The sequence below is a fragment of the Haliotis cracherodii genome, unplaced genomic scaffold (assembly GCF_022045235.1).
Source record: "Haliotis cracherodii isolate W230 unplaced genomic scaffold, xgHalCrac1.p SCAF_4, whole genome shotgun sequence".
Classification (NCBI taxonomy): domain Eukaryota; kingdom Metazoa; phylum Mollusca; class Gastropoda; order Lepetellida; family Haliotidae; genus Haliotis; species Haliotis cracherodii.
Window position 1 is genome coordinate 3,891,345 of NW_027266297.1, and position 26,555 is coordinate 3,917,899.

The 26,555-nt window shown below is 42.0% G+C and overlaps 1 protein-coding gene across 2 annotated transcripts; it reads left to right on the forward strand.

Annotated features, from left to right (window-relative positions):
* Positions 1-13: 13 nt before the first annotated feature.
* Positions 14-17,891, forward strand: LOC139479054 (solute carrier family 35 member E1 homolog). Of its 2 annotated transcripts, XM_071261805.1 has the most exons (6): positions 14-483; positions 8,858-8,928; positions 11,123-11,260; positions 12,594-12,719; positions 13,960-14,205; positions 15,413-17,891. In XM_071261805.1, exons 1-6 carry the CDS (start codon positions 150-152, stop codon positions 15,704-15,706), a joined length of 1,209 nt encoding a protein of 402 aa, XP_071117906.1. In that variant the 5' UTR covers positions 14-149; the 3' UTR covers positions 15,707-17,891. The 2 variants fall into 2 exon arrangements, with proteins under 2 accessions (XP_071117906.1, XP_071117907.1); XM_071261806.1 differs by lacking the exon at positions 12,594-12,719.
* The last annotated feature ends 8,664 nt before the right edge of the window (positions 17,892-26,555 follow it).

A 26,555-nucleotide genomic window follows, 5' to 3' on the forward strand; every position in this document is an offset into this window, starting at 1 on the left:
TGTGTGACAGCGCCACCTAGGACGCAACGTGTACTTGCCGGAATGAAAACATCTGTTTTAGAAATGTCAAAGAGATGACAGAGACGCTCCAGGGTGAAATGATTACGTAACATTTAAGAAGTTAATCGATCAAGTAGGATCTAGTCAAAATGAAGGAGGATCACAGGGCCAGTGCATTCTATGATGCTGCCAAAATTGTGGTAGTGTGCATTTTATGGTATTTATGCAGCACCACTGACAATATTATTGGAAAAATTATTTTATCAGAATTCCCATATCCTATGACAATCACGATGGTGCAACTAGCTACGGCCGCGATTCTCCTAGGACCAATCATCTCAACAATGGATGTTCCAAGTGTGACTGAAATGTCAAGGCGTTATTACTTCACAATGATTTTGCCACTGGCCATGGGCAAATTTTTGTCGTCTGTGTCATCGTATGTCAGTATATGGAAAAGTTCAGTATCATATGCACATACAGGTAAATATGATGACTGCATCTTAAACATAAAGTACCAAAACATATTCCACAGAATGCCAGTAGATGGTCTGTCAACATAGTACTGTTTAACATCATACAAGCTTTGTTTGCCTTATTCTGTGACAGATTGTTCTTCTCCAGTGACGACCCGTGAAGATTCCGGGTTAGGATAGGTCTTCAGCAACCCATACTTGCCATTAAAGGCGACAATGCTAGGCGACTAACGGGATCGGGTGGTCAGGCTCGCTGAATTGGTTGATACTTGTCATCGATCCCAATTGTGTGGATGGATGCTCATGATGTCAATTAGGATACGATGATGTCCATCAACTAAGACAAGTCACCTAGTTTGACCTCCTAATCCAATTTAAATGTGATCAGCTGGTGTTATCCATTATCACACATACCAGTTTTCATGCACTCCACAATTGTATGTATACGCTTGAAGTGATGATGTCACATATTGTGTTTTCAGAGCAACTTTGTCTTTGCTTGAGCATGTTGAGTGCTAATAATGTGGGGTGGTGGAAAGGGAAAACAAACTTTTATAGCTTATTTTATAAGGTTATGGCTTTCACTATTGTTGGGGAAGAGATCAAATTAAATGAATAGTAATACTTATAGTATCAAAGTTTAAGTTATATCATCTGCCACTCTGCCACTCAATGATGCCAAAGGCATGTGCCTGTCACATAATCAAGTTTTTCGTAAAGGAGTATACAGTTCTATACATACTATTTAGGGAGTGTCCTTTTATTTATTTGTTTTAATTTTGACATTGATTTCCTTAAGGAGGTGTTCAGGATGTTTTTGTTTATGTCTATATTATTTTTTATAAATAATTATTTATTATATGATGCAATCATGAAAGCAGTTAATTATTGTATGTGGATATGAAAAAAAATCAATTCATGCAGTACAGTCTGAAATATTTACATGTATCATTTGTTGAAAACTAGTATATTGCTTTGACTGTGGAAAGATTTGTTTTTGCATGCTATTATGTACTGATTAGATAGTGAGCTTGCTGGGGCCAAAGAGGTTTTTCCCCTTAAAAGGCTTTTACTTAGCGAGAATTCACTGTATGTGGTGTTAATGCAAGCCTAAACCTGTTTTCACAGATGTAATTTCATGAATATCACTGTAACGAATTCACATGGCCCATGTGCTCAAGGCAATCTCAGAGCTATGACTATTGTAAGTTTATGTTACTCTTATTGTTTAACATAGACTAACAATAGCTGTAGCACTATACTCACTTAGTTTGTGCAAGTGGACCCTTGTGTCTACACCAGAAATAAACCCTTTTACAGTCATTTAACACCCTTGCCTAAGGAAGATGATTGTGGGTGTTCTTTAGGTTGTTTGGGTAGTATATATCTGAAAGTCTGCCAACGAACATGGTGAATTTACAGCTCACTTCTTCATTTAAGAATTGACTTCCATTTTGTTTGAGTCCATTAGTGTATGAACCTTCATAGAATGAGGGCCAAACATTGTATGAACATTGGAGCTTTCATTGGTCGTCAAAGTTTGCAATAGGTCATTCTGTCATGGCGTGTTATGGGATGTCGTTCGATCTTTGTGTAGCTGAGAGACCACATTATGACATATCGGCAACAATGTAGTTTACCAGGCGCAGCCCGAGCTCTACCATCTGCTCAATTACCGCGCTGTCTCGCTATACTGTTACCATGCCTCACGCACTGGTGACTCTCGCTTCACGATCCAACACCCATTTTCGGTCTTAGGGAAACTTACACATCTTAAAGATCCAACACCGGTTTCCTGTCTTGGGGAAACTTAAATATCTTTACGATCCAACATCCGTTTTGGGTCTTAGGGAAACTTACACGTCTTTACGATTCAACACCCGTTTTCGCTCTTAGGGAAACTTACACATCTTTAAGATCCAACACCTCTTTTCGGTCTTAGGGAAACTAACTCATCTCCTTAGGGTAAGCTTGCTTTGGGCAAGGGTTAGCCATAAATTTTTATGCCTTTTCAAGCGTTAATCCGGTTCTGATAGGTCGGTCATGTTGACATATACAATGGCGGGTGTGGCTTTAAGTAAAGATGAATGGGAGAGCAGACTGTGACTGCACACGCATGCGCAATTTATTGTTTACTGAATTACGCATGCATGTTCATTGGGTGCTAATGACCCATTAAACGAACACTGATTACATGAAAAAGCACTCGTGGTCCAGTGGTTGAGCAAAGCTGGTGAGCCAGCGAAGCGAGTTCGAGCCCCCACATCGCTAATTGGATCTGAAAAAGTGCGCTCGGTAAAGTGCACTACTCCCGACATATCTTTGATATATTTGTCAATCTTTTCATATGCAGCTACTGTTTTTGGTAAACTGTCCTGGTGAATCATCTAAATATAAGTCACACCCCCTAAATCTCTTGTCCCCACTGTTTCACTGTGGTGTGAGATGTCAAACACACCAGGCAGACTGATGTATTGGGGAAGCACCTGCTGAGTTGTAACAGCTGTCGCCATGGTCGCCAGGGTACTTGCTTCCTCGTCAGTTCATTACAGCTACTTACCTGGGACACTACATTGCAGCTGTTCACTAAATCCATCATATCATGTCAGTCGTTATCAGCCAAGTAATTTATGAACAGATTTGAGATTTATTAGATCTGTCCCATTTGCACATTTTCAAATATATGAAAATAAGATCTTTTATAATCATGAAAATGTTAACTCTGATATTATATGTCTCTGCATGGAGATTATAGTATCACTCAGTTATCTCAGTGGGAGGCAGTGTCAGGTGAATCCTGATCCATCTTGGCTCAATTTAAATGAAAGATAGATGGGAGGCGTTATTTTTATTTTAGTTTATTTTAACAAACTGTTCTTGGCGTCTGTACATTAACCGATGGATGTGATTCAAATGAAGTATGCATGTTAGGTGGTTTACTGTCATGACTACACAGTGTATTCCATTAACAGGATTAAACACTGAAACAAGGTATCACACATAGGATTTCTTTCATAATGTATTAAGGCAGGTTGTTTCAGAGCTGATAAGCACAAATACACAATATAGTAGCCAATACTCTATTAATTTACAGTTGCTTGGATGCAAGTATGCATGACATATTTAAAAGAAACAATACCATAAGAATACTGTGTAAGTCCACAATGTAGCATTTTCAGCATGTTCAAGATATGATGTTTTGTTTGTTTGTTTGTTGTTTAACACCTCACTCAGCAATATTCCAGCTATATGACGGCGGTCAAGTTATGAATATATATGAGTATAAAGTGCAGGTATCACACAATCCTAAACTCCAGTCAGTTTCTGTGAATAATGCATAAACAAGGCACTTTGTCTTTTGTTGTTTTAAGGATATGTCATGCACATGTATCTCACTGTTGAGAGTTTATGTGACGCCATATCACATTTTGGGCCAGCACGTATACAAAGTAGAAGAACAGCTGATAGCATTTAAGCTGAATTATTTTTAAAAATGTATACTCATTGGTGTAAAAGTACCTAGTAGATTGGACCCCAAATTTATTGAAAACCCAGAGAAAGCTATCAATATAAGGGTAACAATATTTTTCAGGGCATTATCATGTGTAGAAGCCCGAGGTCTTCCATTAACTGCCCGACGAAGGAGGGTAGTTTGAAAGAGTGAGGGCTTCTGCAAATGATAATGCTTTGAAAAATTGTGTTACTGTTATTGTAGCTAAAATGGATAAACAATATCGGTTTTGAAACATTTACTGCAATCAACACGCAACAAATGTCACTGACCCAATTTTACACATCTGGAAACATCATAGAACAAACCAGATGACGTAACCTAGCAACGGGCGTGATAATGGCCCGCCTTCAAACAGTATGAGGGCCTTGTCAATTTACATTGGCCTGCTCATTTCTGATAACATCCGGGCCATTGAATAATAATTCTATCTATTTTAGCTTATGAGAGTCAACACTCAATGGTTCAAGACACTATCAGAGCCCTTGTGTTTGGTACTGAGGCAGGAGGGGATGGAAATGTAAAAAATAATTTGTTATAGCCAAGGTTATGGTATTACAACTGTAAAGTCTGTATCTTCCTTACCAATGTCAACTTCCCGATGCAAGAGAGTTAACTGACCTTAAAAGTCCAGTTTCCGTCCTTGCCAAACTAGACTGGAATTCCTGGGCTTGATCGTAGCACCACCAGTGGCTATTACGTCTTTATGTCCCTTCTATGCCTCTCTTATAAACCAATCAGATTCCACCTCTTGTATCACTTGCATTTACTTCAAACAAAATGGCGGCGCTCAGTCAAGACTATCTGATCGATAAACGAATCTATATTATTATAAATTGAGTTTTACATCGCGAAGTGCATCAAATCACGTGAGCACCTTTATTAAAAACATGAAATGATTTGGAAAATATCTGTTGACAATGAGGTGGCAGTGCACGTTTGCAAATCCTGCAAACAAGTGAAATCTGCATGACAGTTTACAACCGGATTTCAATTTTGTTGAGCGATTTTTATTGGACTAAGCATAGACTCGTTAGTCCAGCCGAAATGTAACTGCATAATACCAGCCTAGTTCGGCAAGGGTGGAAACTGGACTTTTATGGTCAGTTATCTCCCTTGCCTCGGGAAGATGACCAATGTGAGCGAGGAGCAAGACAAAAAACATTAAGCACTCATCACTGAAAGTGGTAGCTCCATTGATCCCATATTTTCTGGTCAAATCTGAATCATCAAATTGCTGAGTTAGAAATCTGTAGACGATCAAGTACAGCTGTTGCAACAGTTAAATAAGTGACAATAGCAATGAGATAGTAATGAAGGCAAGCAGTACTGCAGTTCAGTAAGTGTCTGGCCCAAAGGGGTAGCCTAGTGGTTGAAGTGTTCACTCGTCACGCCAAAGACCTGGGTTCAATTTCCTTCATGGGTACATTGTGTGAAGCTCATTTCTGGTGTCCTCTGCTGTGATATTGCTGTAATATTGCTCGAAGTGGCATAAAACCATACTCACTCACTTTTGCTCCCAGGTTATACCATGGGGGTCGCAAGCTACAAGATGGGGATACAAAAATACATTAAACGATGGTACTTGCCGTACCCTGCCTGGCGCTCGACTTTAAAGGGCTAAAACAAGGACTTGTCAGTCAGTTCAGTCAGTATACTGTGTTGGAGTGGGGTATTCATGTTAATCATTTATGGTATCTCAGTGGGGTGGCCCTAAAAATCGGTATCAGTCCATGCTCGTCTCGATACGCGTGCAATAATCTTGGATGTGACGTAAAACCTTATTTCATCTCACCTCACCAGACGTTTATATTTTAGTTTCTATAGTAGCAGATGAGTTGTTTCATTCGCAGGTGGTAACTGATGTAGCAGTGTTAATATGTTAAGCAGCAAGACAGGCTGTCGCTTGAATCAATACGCAGAATAGCAGTATGGATAGGAATATAATTGGGCCCATTCAATTTTCTGATGATCATGTTACTATCATGATAGTTTTCAGTCAGTCACATCTGTTGATGTATGATTTTGTACAATATAATTTCTGATGTATTATTGGCTTATAATTCTGATAGTTTGAAGGTGCCACGCATTCAGAATGGACTGGCTCCGTGGTCTAGAGGTAAAGCATATTCCCGGCTGCATTACACCAAAATACATTTGGTACTTGTTGTTACCCTGTCTGATGGGCTAAAACAAAGTACTGGTTGGCCCAGAGTCTGTTTACTGTATCTGAGTGGGGTAAACTGTGGCATAGTATCTCACTGGGCTAGCACTATAAAGGTTGCATTAGTCCGGACTAGTAAAAGCGCACACGCACACACACACACACACACACACACACACACACACACACACACACACCACAACCACACCACACCACACCACACACACCACACACACACACACACACACACCACAACCACACCACAACCACACCACACACACACACACACACACACACCACAACCACACCACAACCACACACACACACACACACACACACACACACACACACACACCACAACCACACCACACACACCACACACACACACACACACACACACACACACACCACAACCACACCACACACACACCACACACACACACACACACACCACAACCACACCACACACACACACACACACACACACACACACACACACACACACACACACACACACACACACCACAACCACACCACACCACACACACACACACACACACACACCACAACCACACCACACACACACCACACACACCACACACACACACCACACCACACCACGCCACACCACACCACACCACACCACACCACACCACACCACACCACACCACACCACACACACACACGCACACACACACACACACATGGGTTGCACAGCTTCTACCCCACTGGGATGTCCGTCATATACACATGATTCATTATGTGCATCACAAAAAACTAGAAAATTTGATAAGAATAATTTTGAACATGGTAATAAAGTACACTTAACATAAATATTTGGAACACAATGTACAGTTAGCATGAATATTTGGAACAATGTACAGTAAGCATGAATATTTGGAACACAATGTCCAGTTAACATGAATATTTGGAACACAATGTACAATCAACATGAATATTTGGAACACAATGTACAGTTACCATGAATATTTGGAACACAATGTCCAGTTAACATGAATATTTGGAACACAATGTATAATTACATGAATATTTGGAACACAATGTACAATCAACATGAATATTTGGAACACAATGTACAGTTACCATGAATATTTGGAACACAATGTCCAGTTACCATAAAAATTTGGAACACAATGTCCAGTTACCATGAATATTTGGAACACAATGTCCAGTTACCATGAATATTTGGAACACAATGTCCAGTTAACATGAATATTTGGAACACAGTGTACAGTTAACAAATATTTGGAACACAATGTACAATTAACATGAATATTTGGAACACAATGAACAGTTAACATGAATATTTGGATCACAATGTACAGTAAGCATGAATATTTGGAACACAATGTACAATTAACATGAATATTTGGAACACAATGTACAGTTAGCCTGAATATTTGGAACACAATGTACAATCAACATGAATATTTGGAACACAGTGTACAGTTAACATGAATATTTTGATCACAATGTACAGTTAGCCTGAATATTTGGAACACAATGTACAATTAACATGAATATTTGGAACACAATGTACAGTTAACATGAATATTTGGATCACAATGTACAGTAAGCATGAATATGTGGAACACAATGTACAATCAACATGATTATTTGGAACACAGTGTACAGTTAACAAATATTTGGAACACAATGTCCAGTTAACATGAATATTTGGAACACAATGTACAATCAACATGAATATTAGGAACACAGTGTACAGTTAACAAATATTTGGAACACAATGTACAATTAACATGAATATTTGGAACACAATGAACAGTTACCATGAATATTTGGATCACAATGTACAGTAAGCATGAATATTTGGAACACAATGTACAATTAACATGAATATTTGGAACACAATGAACAGTTAGCATGATTATTGGGAACACAATGTACAGTTAGCCTGAATATTTGGAACACAATGTACAGTTAGGTTGTAAAAGGCGACCATGCTTGTTGTTGACTAACGGTATCGGGTAGTGAGACTCGCCGGCTTGGTTGATGCATGTCATTGTATCCCAACTGCATGGATCGATGCTCACAATGTCAATCACTGGATTGTCCTGTCCAAACTCGATTATTTACAGACCGCTGTCATATAGCTGGAATATTGCTGAGTGCGGCGTTAAACAACAAACAACCAAACAAATCCTCCCAGGTCATGTCCACACTTGAGAGATGATTCCCTGCTAAGTGCTTTGAGGAGGACTACACATGTGTTGATGCAAACTTGTTATTGGCGTGTGTAACATTAGACACATTATTGATAAAAATGCTAATGCAATATGACAAAATGTTCAAGTCACCTCAGATTGTTTTCAGTGTCAAAACCCTGTATGGCTTGATATCAGAGTAATGTCATTCATCCTTTCTCTATTGGAAAACACCTTGGGCTTCCTGGTTTGATAGGTCCATAGCTACCATTGCTTGTCATACGAAGCGACTAAATAGATTAGTGGTCAGACTTTGTGGCTTGGTTGATGTTCTTGTAATCGTACTCTGACGTTCTTATCATATAAATCCCTGGTTTGTTTGACCCAGACTTCAATGTTTACAGTCCACCATCATGTGACTGTGGGGTAGTCAACAACATGTACACCTGAGAACACTGAATGCTGTACAGATGCTTTGCTTTGTGGCCAAGTTAACCTGGACCTCCCCTTGCTGTTTCAGTTAAAGCTACACTTCCAATGTTCACTGTGATATTATCAAGACTCATTCTGGGGGAAACACAGACAATTTCTGTAAGTATTCTGCTGAATCAAAACAATTATCACTGATCATGATCAGATGGTTATACCTAACTGAATATTCATGATCTGCTGGAACCACTACCACCTCACTGGACCTCCACACCACCTCACCAGACCTCCACACCACCTCACTGGATCTCCACACCACCTCACTGGACCTCCACACCACCTCACCATACCTCCACACCACCTCACCATACCTCCACACCACCTCACCAGACCTCCACACCACCTCACTGGACCTCCACACCACCTCACCATACCTCAACACACCTCACCAGACCTCCACACCACCTCACCAGACCTCCACTCCACCTCACCAGACCTCCACACCACCTCACCAGACCTCCACACCACCTCACCAGACCTCCACACCAACTCACCAGACCTCCACACCACCTCACCAGACCTCCACACCACCTCACCGGACCTCCACACACCTCACTGGACCTCCACACCACCTCACCGGACCTCCACACCACCTCACTGGACCTCCACACCACCTCACTAGACCTCCACACCACCTCACTAGACCTCCACACCACCTCACTGGACCTCCACACCACCTCACCGTACCTCCACACCACCTCACCGGACCTCCACACCACCTCACTGGACCTTCACTTCACCTCACCATACCTCCACACCACCTCACCATACCTCCACACCACCTCACCGGACCTCCACACCACCTCACGAGACCTCCACACCACCTCACTGGACCTCCACACCACCTCACTGGACCTCCACAACACCTCACCGGACCTCCACACCACCTCACTGGACCTCCACACCACCTCACCGGACCTCCACACCACCTCACCGGACCTCCACACCACCTCACTGGACCTCCACACCACCTCACCGGACCTCCACATCACCTCACTGGACCTCCACACCACCTCACCATACCTCCACACCACCTCACTGGACCTCCACACCACCTCACTGGACCTCCACACCACCTCACCGGACCTCCACACCACCTCAATAGACCTTCACTTCACCTCACCGGACCTCCACACCACCTCACCATACCTCCACACCACCTCACTGGACCTCCACACCACCTCAATAGACCTCCACACCACCTCACCGGACCTTCACTTCACCTCACCGGACCTCCACACCACCTCACTGGACCTCCACATCACCTCACCGGACCTCCACACAACCACCTCACCAGACCTCCACACCACCTCACCGGACCTCCACACCACCTCACCAGACCTCCACACCACCTCACTGGACCTCCACACCACCTCACCACCTCACCAGACCTCCAAACCACCTCACCGGACCTCCACATCACCTCACCGGACCTCCACACCACCACCTCACCAGACCTCCACACCACCTCACCAGACCTCCACACCACCTCAAGCCCTCTACCAACCCACTGACACACCACCAGTAGTGGTTATAATAAGGTGTGCGTCACCCCCATGTGTTGTGTAATAAAATCTAGTTTAGCCCTGAACTATTGTAGACAGGTTCTTTATTTTGCTTTAAGAAGATGTGACACACACTGATTTTACACCTATCTATTTTCTGTATTGATTCATTCAGAAGTTTAAACTGTTTATCTATTAAGTCTCATTCCAGCTGGTGCCAGGTCAACAGGATAGGGTTTTACTTCATTGGTTGTCAGTGAAATAAATATATCTTGTGTCACTGTTACTGCCTGTTGGTTTCAAGGCTGCATGGGTGGCAAAGTGGCCAAAGCCACCACAATTCACTGTGCAGAGTTGTATCCCTTAGGTGTGCCAGAAATCTAGGAATGTGGGTTCATATCCTGGTTCTCTCACATTTTGTTTGTAGATTTTGTTTTGTCAGCACCATTTGCCATGAAAGGCGACTATGTTTGTCGTAAGAGGCGACTAACGGGATCGGGTGGTCAGGCTTGCTGACTTGGTTGATGCATGTCATCGGTCCCACTTGTGTGGATCGATGCTGATGATGTCAGTCACTGGATTGTCTGGTCCAGACTTGATTACTTACAGACCGCCATCATATAGCTGGAATATTGCTGAGCGCAGCGTTAAACTACAAACAAACTGACTTGTCGGCACCATATCCACGTTCACCGATTTCACCAAAGTGGTAATTGTCTCACTCGTCCCACACCACTGCACACCGCACGCCAGACTCTGCGAGACTTGATGTCATGTCTTGTTCCTTCCAGGTGTATTTGTCCCTACTACCAATCATAGGCGGCGTTGTCATAGCAACAGTCACGGAGCTGGCTTTTGATTATGTTGGGCTCGGAAGTGCCTTATTTGCCACACTCTGCTTTTCATTGCAAACAATTTTTTCAAAAATGGTAAGTACAGAATGTATTGTTAATGTTAACAATTATTAAAATGTGTTTGAAATATGATTACAACATTTTCAACACTAAATTGGTGAGTGTCATGAAAAAACAACAGTGAATGAGTTGGGGTTGCCAATATGTATCACAACGATGTGGAGGGGTGCATCAACAAAATTACACAGCTCTATTATTTTAAAAATTGATATTATCAATTTGAACATGATTTAGGGACTGGTCATTTATTATGGGGAAGAGGGTAATGAAAAAGTGTTACATAAAAAGGGTGGGGGTCGACGAAGATATACAGTCCTTAAACCAATCCCACCAGCCCACCCCCTGATGATAAATGACCAGTCCCTAAGCATTGCATGTGTGCATGTGCCCTGTACACATTCATGTGCAAAATGTGCTAAATAATTCATATTTAAATTGCATATGTCAACATGGTCAATGGGCAGTCAAAAATGTTGCATAACATGATGTGGAAAAATAATTCAAACCACCATGATCACTACGAAAATGCTGACTTTGATATTGTTAATCATGCAAGTGAATCCGTTGCATTTGATTTGTAAACCAATGTTTTCATAAACCAATGAAGACATATTAGGCCACACCCACTAACAGACTACTGCTTCCTGATTGGCTGATAATAAAATGGGCCGGGCTTGCATTACATTATTGTGCTGAACAATGTTGCTGAGTTTGTATTGTTGTAGGTTTTTGTGTGTTAATTGAAGTTGTTGACATGATTTATAAGATTTAGCTTCAATATGTATTTGAGTTTATTGAGTTATGAACGTAAGAACTGACGTGCACAGTTTTCTAAAGTCCGTGGATTTACACAGTATGTACAACAGTTAAACCTTTAAACTTCATAAATGCCAAAAAATATTGACACCATTTCTTAAATATTTCAATGGGACTAAGATTCCTGGTGCGATCAGCAAACTTAAAGTAGGTTTGAAATAAGAAAGTCATTTCCTGATTGTGTTTTGTTTTTGTTTGTTGTTCAACACCGCACTCGGCAATATTCTAGCTATATCATGGCGGTCTGTAAATAATTAAGTCTGGACCAGACAATCCAGTGATTGATGCCATGAGCGTCGATCCACACAATTGGGATACAACCAAGTCAGGGAGCCTGACCACCTGATTCTGTTTGTCACCTCTTACGACAAACATGGGTTGCTAAAGACCAATTCTTACCTGGATATTCACAGGATTTTTATGATCGTGACTTGGCTCAGGTATTTCTAATCAGTAAACCCAGATATTTAAAACTGTTGCCTGTTGAGCATGTTGAGCAATATGTTTAGTGCTTGTGTGTCTGTGTGTGCAGTGTTTGAAGGATACCGGCCTGCATCACATGCGTCTGCTCGTTCTCATCACGCGCATCTCCACCGTCTGCTTCCTCCCACTCTGGGTCCTCTTTGACCTCCGCAGGATCGTACACGATGAACATTTTGTAAGTATTTAAAGTAATTCTTTATTATCTTCATATTCTTTTCCACCAACAGATAAGGACACTGTTGTAGAAACACTGTCTCGTCTTTCCGTTACGACTACTGTAAGTCTACGCTTACATTGTACATGTTGTAAGGTGTGGAAGGTATGATCTTAGTGCTGAAGTGATCGTAACTCAGACACTTTCACATGTTTAAGATGGGCTTACGATGCTCATAACCCTAAGGTAATCATCACTCTAATACATTAACATAGCTTCCCATACTTTAACAAGGGCTTATGATGGTCATAGCGCTTAGGTGATCGTAACTCTAATACATTAACATAAGCTTCAGATACTTTAAGAAAGGCTTACGATGGTCATAGGGCTAAAGCGATTGTAACTCTAATACTTTGTCATAGGCTTACGATTGTTGTAGCGCTGAAATCGCTTTGTGGATAACTCATTTCAGTCATGTGGGAATAAACATATCCATCACAACAAAAGTTTGATGATTTATGTTCTATGTACGACATTGCTGAAGAGAAGAGGCAGGGAGCCCCACTATGGAGCTGATTGCAAGATATGAAAAACTTATCCCACACATATGATAAATTTATCATGTTTCCACCTCCAAAATAACTTGGGCACTAGGGTAGCCAAGTAGGAATTCTCTTGCCCTCACATTTATGACTGATTTTTGGAACTTCAGTTGGACTTGAATTTCAACTTCACTCAACAATTTGTATTATCAGCAAATACACATTCCTATTTTGAGACTTACATGAACAGCTCATGAGGTACAGAAGATCGGTGTCAAGTAGATGAATGAATATCAGCTGAATATTGATCACTGTTTTCTTAGATGCCTTGTTCTTCTGTTATAGGTACAGAAGGGACAATATGGGATATTAATGTACAGTAGCGAGAACACATTGCAAGGCTAACATAGCAATTTGTTCCTTCTTGTCCCCATAAAGTGCTGTTTCTAGTCCTCGAACAGCACAGCCAATTATTCAAGTTCAACAAACAGCACATCAACGTATCTAGTGAATAGCTCACGCAAACAGCACTTTTCAATTTCAACTCAGGGCAACACACGTGACCCATATGACGCTATTGGATCCATTTCTTTAGCTTGCTCTAAATTCTAATGCCTATTGATGTCAGGTACTTTTGAAACGTGCCGAACTTCTATTTCGATTAGCTTTTGACAATCGAAAGAAAGACCTTTATGTGTGATTTTCTTTGTCTGTTTCAGTTAAACAGCAATAACAAGTTATACATGATGATGATGTTGTTATGTGACGGCCTCTGCAACATGGGCCACAACATCTTCGCCTTCACCCTCCTCTCCATAGTGACATCTCTCAGCTATGCTGTAGCCAATGCCACCAAGAGAATATTTATCATAAGTGGATCATTATTGGTGCTGAAGAATCCAGTGACTCCAACAAATATATTAGGAATGTTGGTGGCCATATTTGGAGTGTTGTCTTATAATAAGGTTGGTAACTATGGTCCGATGTCTGATGATAGACCCGTGAAGATCTGGGGTAGAATAGGTCTTCAGCAACCCATGCTTGCCGTAAAAGGCGACTATGCTTGTCGTAAAAGGCGACTTACGGGATCCTGTGGTCAGGCTCGCTGACTTGGTTGATGCATGTCATCAATCGCAATTGCGTGGATCGATGCTCATGATATTAATCACTGGATTGTCAGGTCCAGACTCGATTATTTACAGACCGCCGTCATTTAGCTGGAATATTGCTGAGTGACACGTTAAACAACAAACCAATCTGATGATAACATTGACAATTGCCTCCGTGGTCTAGTGGTAGAAAGGACAGTCGTGGCTTCAATCCCTGGCGGGTCATACCAAAAGATAAGATCGTACTTGTTGTTACCCTTCCTGGCGCTCGGCATTAAGGGGCAAAGACTGGTCGGCTCAGTATGCTGTGTCTGAGTGGGGTATTCGTTCGTGTTAAATTGCGTCATGGTATCTCAGTGGGCATTAGATCGGCGTTAGTCTCAACTAGTACAAGCAGCCACATGCACATACACACGTGCATGCACATCGCTATGTTAAGTGCAAAAATCTTCTACACGATGTTCAACCACGTTTCACATCACCTCACCTCACCTCACCTCACCTCACCTCAATATCATTAAGTTGTCAGCTTAAGTAGTGCTTTTTCCAGCATAATTACTTACTTACTCTTGTCAATGTGTCTCCATTTCAGTTTCCTTGAATAAGAAAAAACAATTTCTTATAAAATGTACAAATGCAGAGTTACATCCCCTGTTATGCCAGGATCAGCTGATTACATGTTTGAATCCCATTGTCCTAAAAACGATATTGCTTGTCATAAGAGGCAACTTACGAGATCAGGTGATCAGGCTCATTGACTTGGTTAATGCATGTCATCATATCCCAATTGCATGGTTCGATGATCATGATATCAATCACTGGATTGTCTGGTCCAGACTCAGTTAGTTACAATCCATGGTCATGTAGCTGGAATATTGCTGTGGTGGTAACATGTTAAACAACAAACAAACAAGAAGGATTCCACTTCTGACATCTTGATAACGATGTTTAATGCCTTCACCAAGGTGGTAAGAGTTTACACCAGGTTTGTGGGCCTTCCTCCCTCCTAAACTGATCAATCCCACTCACAACAGCATCTCAGTGTTTTAATGTTGTTTTTCAGGCCAAATACGACCAGAACCAGGCTATCAAGAAAGCACATACCTTGCCCTATGTCCGCAGTGAGCCAGACTTCCTCAAGCACCACACCAGTCTTCCCCACTCAAAGAGCGATGTCAACCTTTATGACAGTCAAGCCCAACAAAATGGCCACATCTTGTTACGAGAATGGCACAACAATGATCACGTGACTATCATACCTATAGCCGAACACAAGCCAGAAGAAGCAGAATATACTGTGCGACAGACGAAGTCAGCAACAACACAAGCTCACGCTCGAGTGGTACATCATGTTTGATAGGGGCCATAGCTGTAAATACACGGGTGATATATATAGCGCGAAATATTTTGTATGTCAATTTGGGTTTGGTGTAAATAATCTTCACACAGGACAATATGACTTTCTATTTCTTTTGGATTCTTCAAAAAAGCCTCAGGATGACTGTGTGAATATTTTGATTCTGTAAATTGTTTACGGTGAAAATTAGAGGGCATCATCAAGTGTTCTTGAAAGGCTTCCAGAGCAAAAGTAAGGAATTTCATTTTGCACATTATACCTGAAATATCTACTACCTGAGAAGACATATTTCTGTCGACAGATGTCGCAGACTAAATTATTTTTCTATAATATATAATGAAGTTTTTAAATTTATTTTGTAAGTTCACTTGCTATTTGATTGTGCAGCCTCCATTGCTCAAATGTTTGTGATGACATTCTGTACCTTTACATCAACATGCTCCACACAGGCCACGTGATTGAGTGAATGATATGGAAAATTACATTGAATTAAGCCGGTATTATCTGTGCAACATAAACATGCTCCAAGTGCTGTTTTTATCCCCCCGTCATATAATGAGGGGGGATATAGCGATCAGCCAGTCTGTCCGGCCGTCCGGCCGTAATCATTTCCTTTTCTGGGGCAGAATTTGAAAACCATTCAGTGTATTTGATCGAAACTTGGCAAATCTATCAGGCACATACTGAAGTGGTGCCTTTTGATATTTTTTTTTTACAAATTTATATTTTTAAAAAATTTTATGGAAAGAAGTTGGACCTAGACTCCATTGGGAAACGGGTTCATTTCCGGGCCAGAATTTGAAAACCATTCAGTGGGTAAACAATGTATGCTTCTTAAAGAACATTTAACTGTTGTCTCATTACATACAGAATTGCACATTTACTAGTGGTTACTTGACAGACAGCTGCCAGGGGATATGTCATCTTTCTGATGACTCTTGTTATCATGTAGCATGGCCACTGGTCTGTGTTGACATGTTTCCTTTAGATAGGTAGTTCTGAAACATGTGATTTAATCTAGATATACCTATAGAAATGAAGAGAGAATGGATGAGTGTTTGTTTTATTGCGTGAGGTGCATTTATCAACTGCAAGACCAAATTCACACTTTCTGTAGAATTATTAACCATGTTAACCAAAGTATAATTATAAGTATTTTACTTTTTAAATATATGAACAGCATATGGATATGATGTTTATGTACAAGAAAACGTCATATCAATGTGCTAGTGTGCTATGTCTTTTGCAAATCAGTAAACATGTGCATTTACATAAATTCCCTCAATTTCTAATGTGCAACATTCCATGCTTAATAAGTATTATAATAATGATGATGATGATGATGATGATGATGATGATATGTGTACTAATATAGCGCTAATTCCATACACAAGCCATATGGTCAGTGCATCATAGGAAGACATCACATTGTCCTAAAACATACATGAGACAAAAATGTTGCAATGCAGTGACATCATTGTGTACAGAATGTTGCAACCCTGCTCACTCTTGCCTTTCCTGTAAGAAATACTTAACAAGTCGTAATATGGGAACCGAATTTATTTTTGTTGATATATAAAGCCGTATGTTTCAGTATTTAACTTTTAATCTATGATTCTCGGCTTCACAGTCCATCAGGGAATAACTGACTTGCGTTATTTCGATAAAATACTGGATAAAATATTAGAATCCCATCCTCGACAGTTTGAGTGGCAAAATGATTACACGATCGTATCTGCAGATATGCTTAAAGAATACATACCATGTATCATGTATGTACCATGTATTGAGGAAAACACTGATTTCCACAAGTCGTATTTGTGTTCCACAAATGAACTGTACCCAGTTGTTAATGTGGCCACTTTACTGTATTCTGCTCAGATGTGTTTGATTGTTGAAACATGATAGTATCACATTGATTTCAAGCAATGTGGTGTCATAACAAGATGTTTATTTCTATGTTTATCTAAGAAAATACATACATTTGATGATTTCACATACACACACACACACACACACACACACACACACACACACACACCACAACAGGGCCTGGGTGTGCACCTCTTGTAGGCCCCTTCCACAACAGGGCCTGGGTGTGCACCCCTTGTAGGCCCCTTCAACAACAGGGCCTGGGTGTGCACCTCTTGTAGGCCCCTTCCACAACAGGGCCTGGGTGTGCACCCCTTGTAGGCCACTTCAACAACGGGGCCTGGATGTGCACCCCTTGTAGGCCCCCTCCACAACAGAGCCTGGGTGTGCACCCCTTGTAGGCCCCTTACACAACAGGGCCTGGGTGTGCACCCTTGTAGGCCCCTTCCACAACAGGGCCTGGGTGTGCACCCCTTGTAGGCCCCTTCCACATCAGGGCCTGGGTGTGCACCTCTTGTAGGCCCCTTCAAGAACAGGGCCTGGGTGTGCACCCCTTGTAGGCCCCTTCCACATCAGGGCCTGGGTGTGAACCCCTTGTAGGCCCCTTCCACAACAGGGCCTGGGTGTGCAACCTTGTAGGCCCCTTCCACAACAGGGCCTGGGTGTGCACCCCTTGTAGGCCCCTTCCACAACAGGGCCTGTGTGTGCACCCCTTGTAGGCCCCTTCCACAACAGGGCCTGGGTGTGCACCCCTTGTAGGCCCCTTCCACAACAGGGCCTGGGTGTGCACTCCTCGTTGGTCCCAATTATGTTTCTGGCCACAATCGTGGTTGTGGGTTTCACCAAAGTGGTAAATGTCTGAGACCTGCATCACTGTGGGCTTTTCTCACACACCCTGATATAAAGTGAAATGGTGATATAAAGTGAACTCACTCACAACAAAGTTTGGGGGATATAAAAAACTCACATGACAACTCAGAACTGGTTGAGAGACCTTCATCATATTCATGAGACTGTCCACAATGTCGAAGTAACCTGCTAAGATCCGGGGTAGAATTGGTCTTCAGCAACCCATGCTTGCCGTAAAAATCCATTATGCTTGTCGTAAGAGGCGACTAACCGACTAACTGGATCAGGTGGTCAGGATCGCTGACTTGGTTGATGTATGTCATCGTATCACATTTGCTTGGATCGATGCTCATGATGTCAATCTCTGGATTATCTGGTCCAGACTTGATTATTTACAGACCGCCGTCATTATCTGGAATATTGCCGAGTGCTGCGTTAAACTACAAACAAACAATGTGAAAGTGGTTTACGGGTGTGGATTGTCATTTTTTATTTTCCTTTTCCTTTTCATTGAATTGAGGTCAAATAATACTTTTCTGGAGCCTAACTAACATGACTTAGTACACATTCGATGTATCTCTATAAATGCTACCTGTTATGTAAGTGATCTAGCAGAGAATTTGGGGATTTAACAATAATAAATATATGAAATGACTCCTTGGCATTTGATTGGCTGACCAGGCAATGTTTTAGGCCACTATTTTCTGATTGGGTGATGGCATTGTGGGAGGGGCTTATGTTGTATTAATGAGCTGAATCATATCAATATCCGATTTCATATTGGTGTCTTCAATTGTTTTTCTGTTGTTTTTTTTCTAAATAGACAGTCTATGGGCATTTACACAGTGTACACGTCGGTGTTTATGTTAATACCTCATTAAGCGCAAACACAAGTACAGTTCTATAATCTTTGGCATTTTCATGTTAACAAGATCCAACTTTACTGAAATCTGAATTTGATGAATATTCTCTTGGGCACGCCAGTAACCTGTGATTCTGTGCTGGAATCCAGGCTATGTTTCTAGATTTGTCATACAGTTCAAAGCGGCATTAAAACGAACTCACTCACTCATACACGTACTTGGATCTAGTCCCCAGACGGCACATTTAACAATATTTAATATATATTAGGTAACATGAAAATCCATTCACTGTTTGTGGTTTCTCAAGTTTGAATAATTTAATATTAGTGTAGTACCCTGTGTGCCAAACGTCACGGAAGTGTTTTATGTTGTATGTGAGTGGAAATATGATGTTCCTCTCCAGTGGATTATTGATCTCCATTGAATAAATTATGGAGACACAGACATACAATGTAAATGGAAAATGTGTGGTACACTCGCTATGTCAATGCCAAAGAAATTACTTTAAATTTGACAAGAAAATTAAAGAATATCCTATTTTTCTTTTGGCTATAGCCAATCTGTCGTGGTTGGTGAGTAGTAGTTGGCAGAATAATCCTTGTGATCCCTAATGGAAGTGATATTGGCGAATCATGAAACATGTTTATCATCAACCGAGAAGCTTATTTTTACCAAAAGTGTATATACAACGTCAGAAAATAAAATATTCTTCACATATCCTATTGAGTTTCGTTTTCCATTATGGATGGCACAATGTTTGCCTGTTTAAGTACTTTGGGTTTTATGTGTAACGCGGCACGCAGCAATCATACAGCTCTGTGGCGGCGTTCCGTAAATAATCGAGTCCGTGACAGCCGTTCTAATATGCTTGGTAAAAGATCAAATGCGTCGACTGTCCTTTATTGGTGCCATGAGCATCGATCTATGCTCTGGGGATACGATGACATGCATCAACCAAATCAGCGAGTCTGACCACCCGATCCCGTTTAAAAGTCACCATGGGTTGCTGGAGGCCAATCTAACCCGTATCTTCACGGGTTGTTCAGGGACTTTAGACACGTTGTGGAGAGATTAAGCATTGTTTTACTTCTCCTTTCGCAGAAACAAAAATGTCTGACAAATTTAAGATTGTCTTTAATGCTTTTGGTATTTACAGATTTGTCAGTCAGCCCATTAGAGGACTCAAAGTACTGAGAAAAATATATTTTTGCCTATACGTTTATCGCAGCCGATCAACTTTGATATAAGAATAAACATTATACTTCTAGAATTTTGCAACACACCAACAAAACGGCTTTGCAATACAGCCTCGCTACTTTGCAGAAGGAATCGCTTCTGCAATGATTAACGTGACAATAAGGGACAGTAACTCCAGTCGCATCCGGGTACCTTGCCTTGTTATGTCAGAATTTTTCTATTTCCCCACTACTTCCGCAACCAAACTCTTTTTGTGGAATAATCCGAAACCAAGCGGGAAAATGGCCAAACAGAACTCCCAGCCCAAAGCCCTTGTAATCTTCCCGTCGTAAGTTCCTGGAGGTGGCTGACATGGATATCGGATGGCGAAAATGGCGGCCGAGTATAGCACCTGGCACCTGTTTTATACAACCACAACTCAGGCATTGCATCAGGCTTTAGACCAAATACACCAGTCTTTTCAAGGACATGCAAACTTCACTTGCGTGCCAAAGGTTCGTTAACTTGGCCGTTCTCTAATTGATTTCTTCAGTGTTGCGGGTGATAAGTGCGAAAACATGTCCGGGTCTAGAGAGTCTGTAACTGGTAACAACAGATGCCAGATTAGGTCACCCAAGGCCAGCCAGGCCGCATCTATGTGTCATACTATTGGCGGGGGCAGGTCAAAACGGCACCAACATTTCCTGACGGAGACCGTATTATATATATACTAACGGGGAAAGGTAACCGAGCTTAATAAAAGTGATGTTATGTTATTGTGAATAACGTAATATTATATCTTTCGTCTAATCGATGTTTTCTTGTAACCAATTCATTGACACCAATACCTTGCAACAGGAGACAAAGTGACGATTCCGCAGATGCACCAACCGAATATGGTTGTTGACGTGACGTCACACGTGGACGACCGGCCATGGCAAGTAATACGTGTGACCCCGCAGTAGATTACGTCTCCGCAGTGTTTCGATGAAAATTAATATGTTCGGCAACTTCGTTTTGCGCCATTCCTTTTGCTTCGTAGACGTTGATCTTCAGCAAGCCGTGTAGGGGAGGTCGGGTAGCCTAGTGGTTAAAGCGTTCGCTCGTCACGCCGAAGACCCGGGTTCGATTCCCGACATGGGTACAATGTGTGAAGCCCATTTCTGGTGTCCCCCGCCATGATATTGCTGGAATATTGCTAAAAGCGGCGTAAAACCATACTCACTCACTCACTCAGCAAGCCGTGTACGGTAAAACAAAAGTGGTTTTAAGAGCACCTTATAACTAGACAATCACAGTGTGCTGTTCACATTTAAAAAACACGTGTGTCGGTATCTTCCTCCCAACAAACACCTTAACATCCAAATTGTGCGCCGTGCATGAACAGACACGTGAAATTGTATATCACGACCTAAAAGTCGGGATGTCTTCATGAATATGTATTTCAAGATGCATTATTTAATAATTTCAGAATAGTTATATGAAGAACAATTACCATTTTCCGTTGGTATATATTATGTGGTATAAGTAAGGAAAGCAGACATCATTATACTATTCACAATACATTTATTGCCGATTTAACAGCATTCAAACCAAATCTTATTATTCATTTAGCATTCATGTATTCATTTAACATGAACAACAGTCTCCGATTCATAATTTTGACAGATTCTCTCCATGTTTCGGATGTCTGCTTGTAGTAGCGGTTTATTTCAGTAAACCAGGCCACATGCCCATTTTACAATATATATTCAAGCATTCAAACATGTTGCGCCACAAGTGCATGTAGTAATATCAATACTAATCAGTACAAGTGTATCTGAGACCATATACATATGATGGTAGAATAGTAGTTTATATAATGGACAACTGCTTGCTCCTCATTTTAAGAGCAAAGAATGTAAACTTGGCAAGATTATTGATTGTGAAAGCATTACTGGTGGTAAATAAAACTTTACATTTATGCTATGATGGAGATGTATAATAATAACTTGGCAGAAAGTTTCTTCTAAGATCGTCATAAAACGGACAAACTAAACAGACATGGTATTCTGTTTCTACACTTGGAATGATACAAAATGGACAAAGTCTTTCACACTTTGGAATACCTAACTTTCTACCCGGTGATACCATAAGATCACTGCTAGATGTCTGCATGTGGTAGACCTGGGCTCACTTGCACAAAGCACTACGACAATTGTAAGCCTATGTTAAAGTATGGGAGTACCGATCATCTCAGCGCTGAGATCGCTTTGAACAAGTGGGTCCTTTCTCATGTTTGGTTGTTTGTTGTTTAACGCAACACCCAGCAATATTGCAGCTTTATGACGGCGGTCTGTAAATAATCGAGTCTGGACCAGAAAACCCAGTCATTGACGTCATGAGCATCGATCCTCGCAATTGTGATACGATGACATGCATCAACCACGTAAGCGAGTCTGACCACTCGGTCCCGTTATAGTCGCCTTTTATGACAAGCATCGGCGCCTTTTACGGCAAGCATGGGTTGCTGAAGACCTATTCTACCCCAGATCTTCACTGGTCCCACATAATTGGGATACGGTGACATCCATCACCAAGTCAGCGAGCCTGACCACCCGATCCTGTTAGTCGCTTCTTGCGACAAGCATAGTCGCCTTTTATGGCAAGCATGGGTTGCTGAAGACCTATTCCACCCCGGATCTTCACAGGTCACCTTTCTCATAAGCCTACCCAGTCGTCCTAGGCGCCACAATTCGCTGTGCAGAGTTGCGTCCCTTATGAAATGGTAAGATGACCTCATTTGCATATTTATCGACCAAGGGATAGTTTCATATACCTCCAGTCCCCGTCAGTCCAAACACTTTTTATCGAACGATCTCTTTTCCCGTGCGCGCGGGCATCTAATATTTAGCTACTCGAAAGACATTGGTCTTTCTCATTAAATTTATATATGTATTGGAATAATTAATTGCTTGTTTTAAAATTTGGTCGGTGCTTTCATCAAGAGGCATTATCGAAGGATCTGTCCAGGAGTGAGTGAGTGAGTGAGTTGGGTTTAACGCCGCTTTTATCAGTATTCCAGTTATATCACGGCGTGTCAGCTTAATGTGGGAGGAAAGCCCGAAGTGATGCAGATCTCAGACGTTTACCACTTCGGTGAAACCCACGAGCACGGGTATGGTGCTGAGAAACCTAGAAACATAATCGGGGCGAACCGGGATTCGAACCCACAATCATAGGTTTCTGGCGTGCCCAAGGGACGCAACTCTGCACAGCGAATCGCGGCGCCTTAGACGACTGGGCCACCCGTGCCCCCGATCTGTCCAGGAGGTTAAAGTACCGTAAAATGATTTTTCCCCGTGTAACACGTAATTCCTATCATAATCGATGTCACTATTATCAACCAATGGTTTAAGCCAACTCATTACTGAGCTGCACAACTACCAGCAGCTAAAGCGATGACGTAAATCCTGCTTGGGTATCATGCAGGAAGAAGAGGTATTGTAAGGTATCCCCCATGATCCCCATGAGTGAGGTTGTTTAGATTTGGTTACTCCTGGTCAATAACCTCTGTTTTAAACAGTTGTAGAAAATATTGTTTTGCCCAAATATGTTTGACAAGTTTGTTTTTATTAATAACTTTGTATTCGTGACTAAATCGTGTATATATCAACTTGTTGTCGTCGCTTTATGGCTGAATTACTGCCGATGTGACGTTAACTTTTAACTCACGGACTCAACATACTATTTATTACTGCGTTTACTTTTATCAGGCCTGTACAGGGGATGCCTATTTGCACAAAAGGAGAACTTTGGTAAACACCCCTCAGCAAAATTTTACACATATATTGACGATAACCCACCCCCACCCCCACTCCTACTGAGCTGAGCTTCTGTATTGGTGTTTTTGTCACTTCAAATACACTGTCGAGCGAAAGAAGCTATACCACAATACGATTTAATTGTCTGAAAGGTTCAGAACATGTTCAAATTACGAAGTTTTAGCATCTTCAGATCTTCGGATCTTGTTTCAAAACACACTTTCATGCCGCGCGACCTGGAACACTACTTAAATATATACTGAACCGCAAAAGAAAAGTCACCATGGAAAGATATGTGAGAAACCTTATTTGTCCAAACACTGTGAACATACTTTGAGACATATTAAAAAGATGAAACTGATCATCAAGGTTGAAATTAAAGTGTCAAATGTTCTTAAAGTGAAACACAACACCTCTCTGAGAAAATGGCATCACAAGTCAGTATCTCGTGTGTCCGCCTTGTGCATTGATGACTGCCGGGCAACGTCGATACATGGAATGGATGAGGCGGTTGATGAAGGCCACAGGCACTTAAATTCAGCCCACACTCTGAGGAACGCCTGACGCAGTTCAGCTGCAGTTGTCGGCCTTGGTCGGGTGTCATTCAGCCGTCTTTGAATGTCGTCCCATAGGTGCTCAATAGGATTTAAATCGGGACTGAGGGCAGGCAACTGCATGGTTCTGATGCCATTCTGGCGGAGGAAGTCTCTTGTTGCTCTCACAGTGTGGGCACGGGCGTTATCATGCTGAAACACGTGGTTGCCAAATGAGGCGTGTGGTCTCAAGACTTGATCAATGTACCGAGCTGCTGTGACACCATTGCTCTCCCTGGACCGATGTTCTGGAAGACCACAGGGACGACCCTCTGTGCAAGACCAATTCTACCCCAACCATGATGCTCGGGCCATCCCACGAGTCTCTCTCAACAACACAAGCATCCCAATAACGTTACCCACTGCGTCGCCAGACTCTGCCATCCGCTACTGAGATACAGAAACGGCTCTCGTCTGAGAAGGGGACTCTTCTCCACTGCTGGTGGCGACAACGCTGGTGCTGTGTTGCCCACTGAAGACGGCCCCGGCGATGACGTGGTGTCAGAATGGGTCCTCGGTGTGGCCTGTGACAGTGGAGGTGTCTGCTCGTCAATCGTCGACGCACGGTATCCGCACTGTGTGTTCCCATGGTCTGTCGAGCAGTTTCCGCAGCAGTAACAAAGTGATCTTGAAGATGCTGTCGCACAATCTGACGATCCTGACGTCGGGTGGTGACTTTTTGTCTTCCACTATGTGGTCGGTCATCTGTAGTAATGGTGGTCTGGTACCGTTGCTGGAACCTGTATATGGTCCTTACGTGGACTTGAAGTTCAGTAGCTACTTGTCGGGCGGTTTGTCCAGCTTGCAATAGTCCAAGGGATTGGTGTCGCTGATTCTTGTCAATCTTGGCATGTGGTAGCAGTTCAATAACGAATGGATGTTATCCGATCTGGGTGGATTTTTATAGGGCAAGAAATGGGGGAACGCATGTGCATTTCAATTTGCACGGAACTCACGTGCATCGGTTACCGTGGCCGTTGCCGTGATGCGTTTGGGCGATCTGTTTTATTGTCATCTGCTTTGGTTTTTAATCAAATTTCATTTTTCCGGACAAGGTAATGTTAAATTTTAGAAACTGTGACAAAAATTACCCACATATTTAAATGACAACTTTTCAAGCAATGTTACTTGGGGTGACGTTTCATTTGCGGTTCAGTATATAACAGAACTGGTGAGCTTCATAAAGTGACCATTTAGTGCAGTACAATGTTAAAAAGAGCCAGTTTAATGGGTGTGGGGAACAATATTCATGAAATCCCGCCAATATCCAGCATGACTTGTTCACGGCCTCACCTTGTAGTGGAGAGGTATTGATTTGTCGTGGCATCAATATTTAAGGAATAATCCGCTTACTTGTGGGATTTCTTTAATGCAATCACCGATAACTGCATGACTTGTTTCCATCCTGGATGCTTGACCAGTCTGAGGTCAAAACTCATTTTAGATCAATATCCGATATTACACCTCAACCTTCTGCCGTCATGTACCAGACCCGTGAAGATCCGGGGTAGAATAGGTCCTCAGCAACCCATGCTTGCCGTGAAAGTCGACTATGCTTGTGGTAAGAGGCGACTAACGGGACCGGGTGGTCAGGCTCGCTGACTTGGTTGATGCATGTCATCTTAAGCCCACGGCTACTGCCCTGTGGTATTCCAGCTACAGCACCGCGGTATTCCAGCTACAGCACCGCGGT

Excerpts from the sequence above, each read along its gene's own strand:
- LOC139479054 (XM_071261805.1), top strand. The coding sequence starts at position 150 with ATGAAGGAGGATCACAGGGCCAGTGCATTCTATGATGCTGCCAAAATT. Across the intron at positions 484-8,857 it reads AGTATCATATGCACATACAG|TTAAAGCTACACTTCCAATG; the intron begins GTAAATATGATG and ends TTGCTGTTTCAG. Across the intron at positions 12,720-13,959 it reads TCGTACACGATGAACATTTT|TTAAACAGCAATAACAAGTT; the intron begins GTAAGTATTTAA and ends TGTCTGTTTCAG.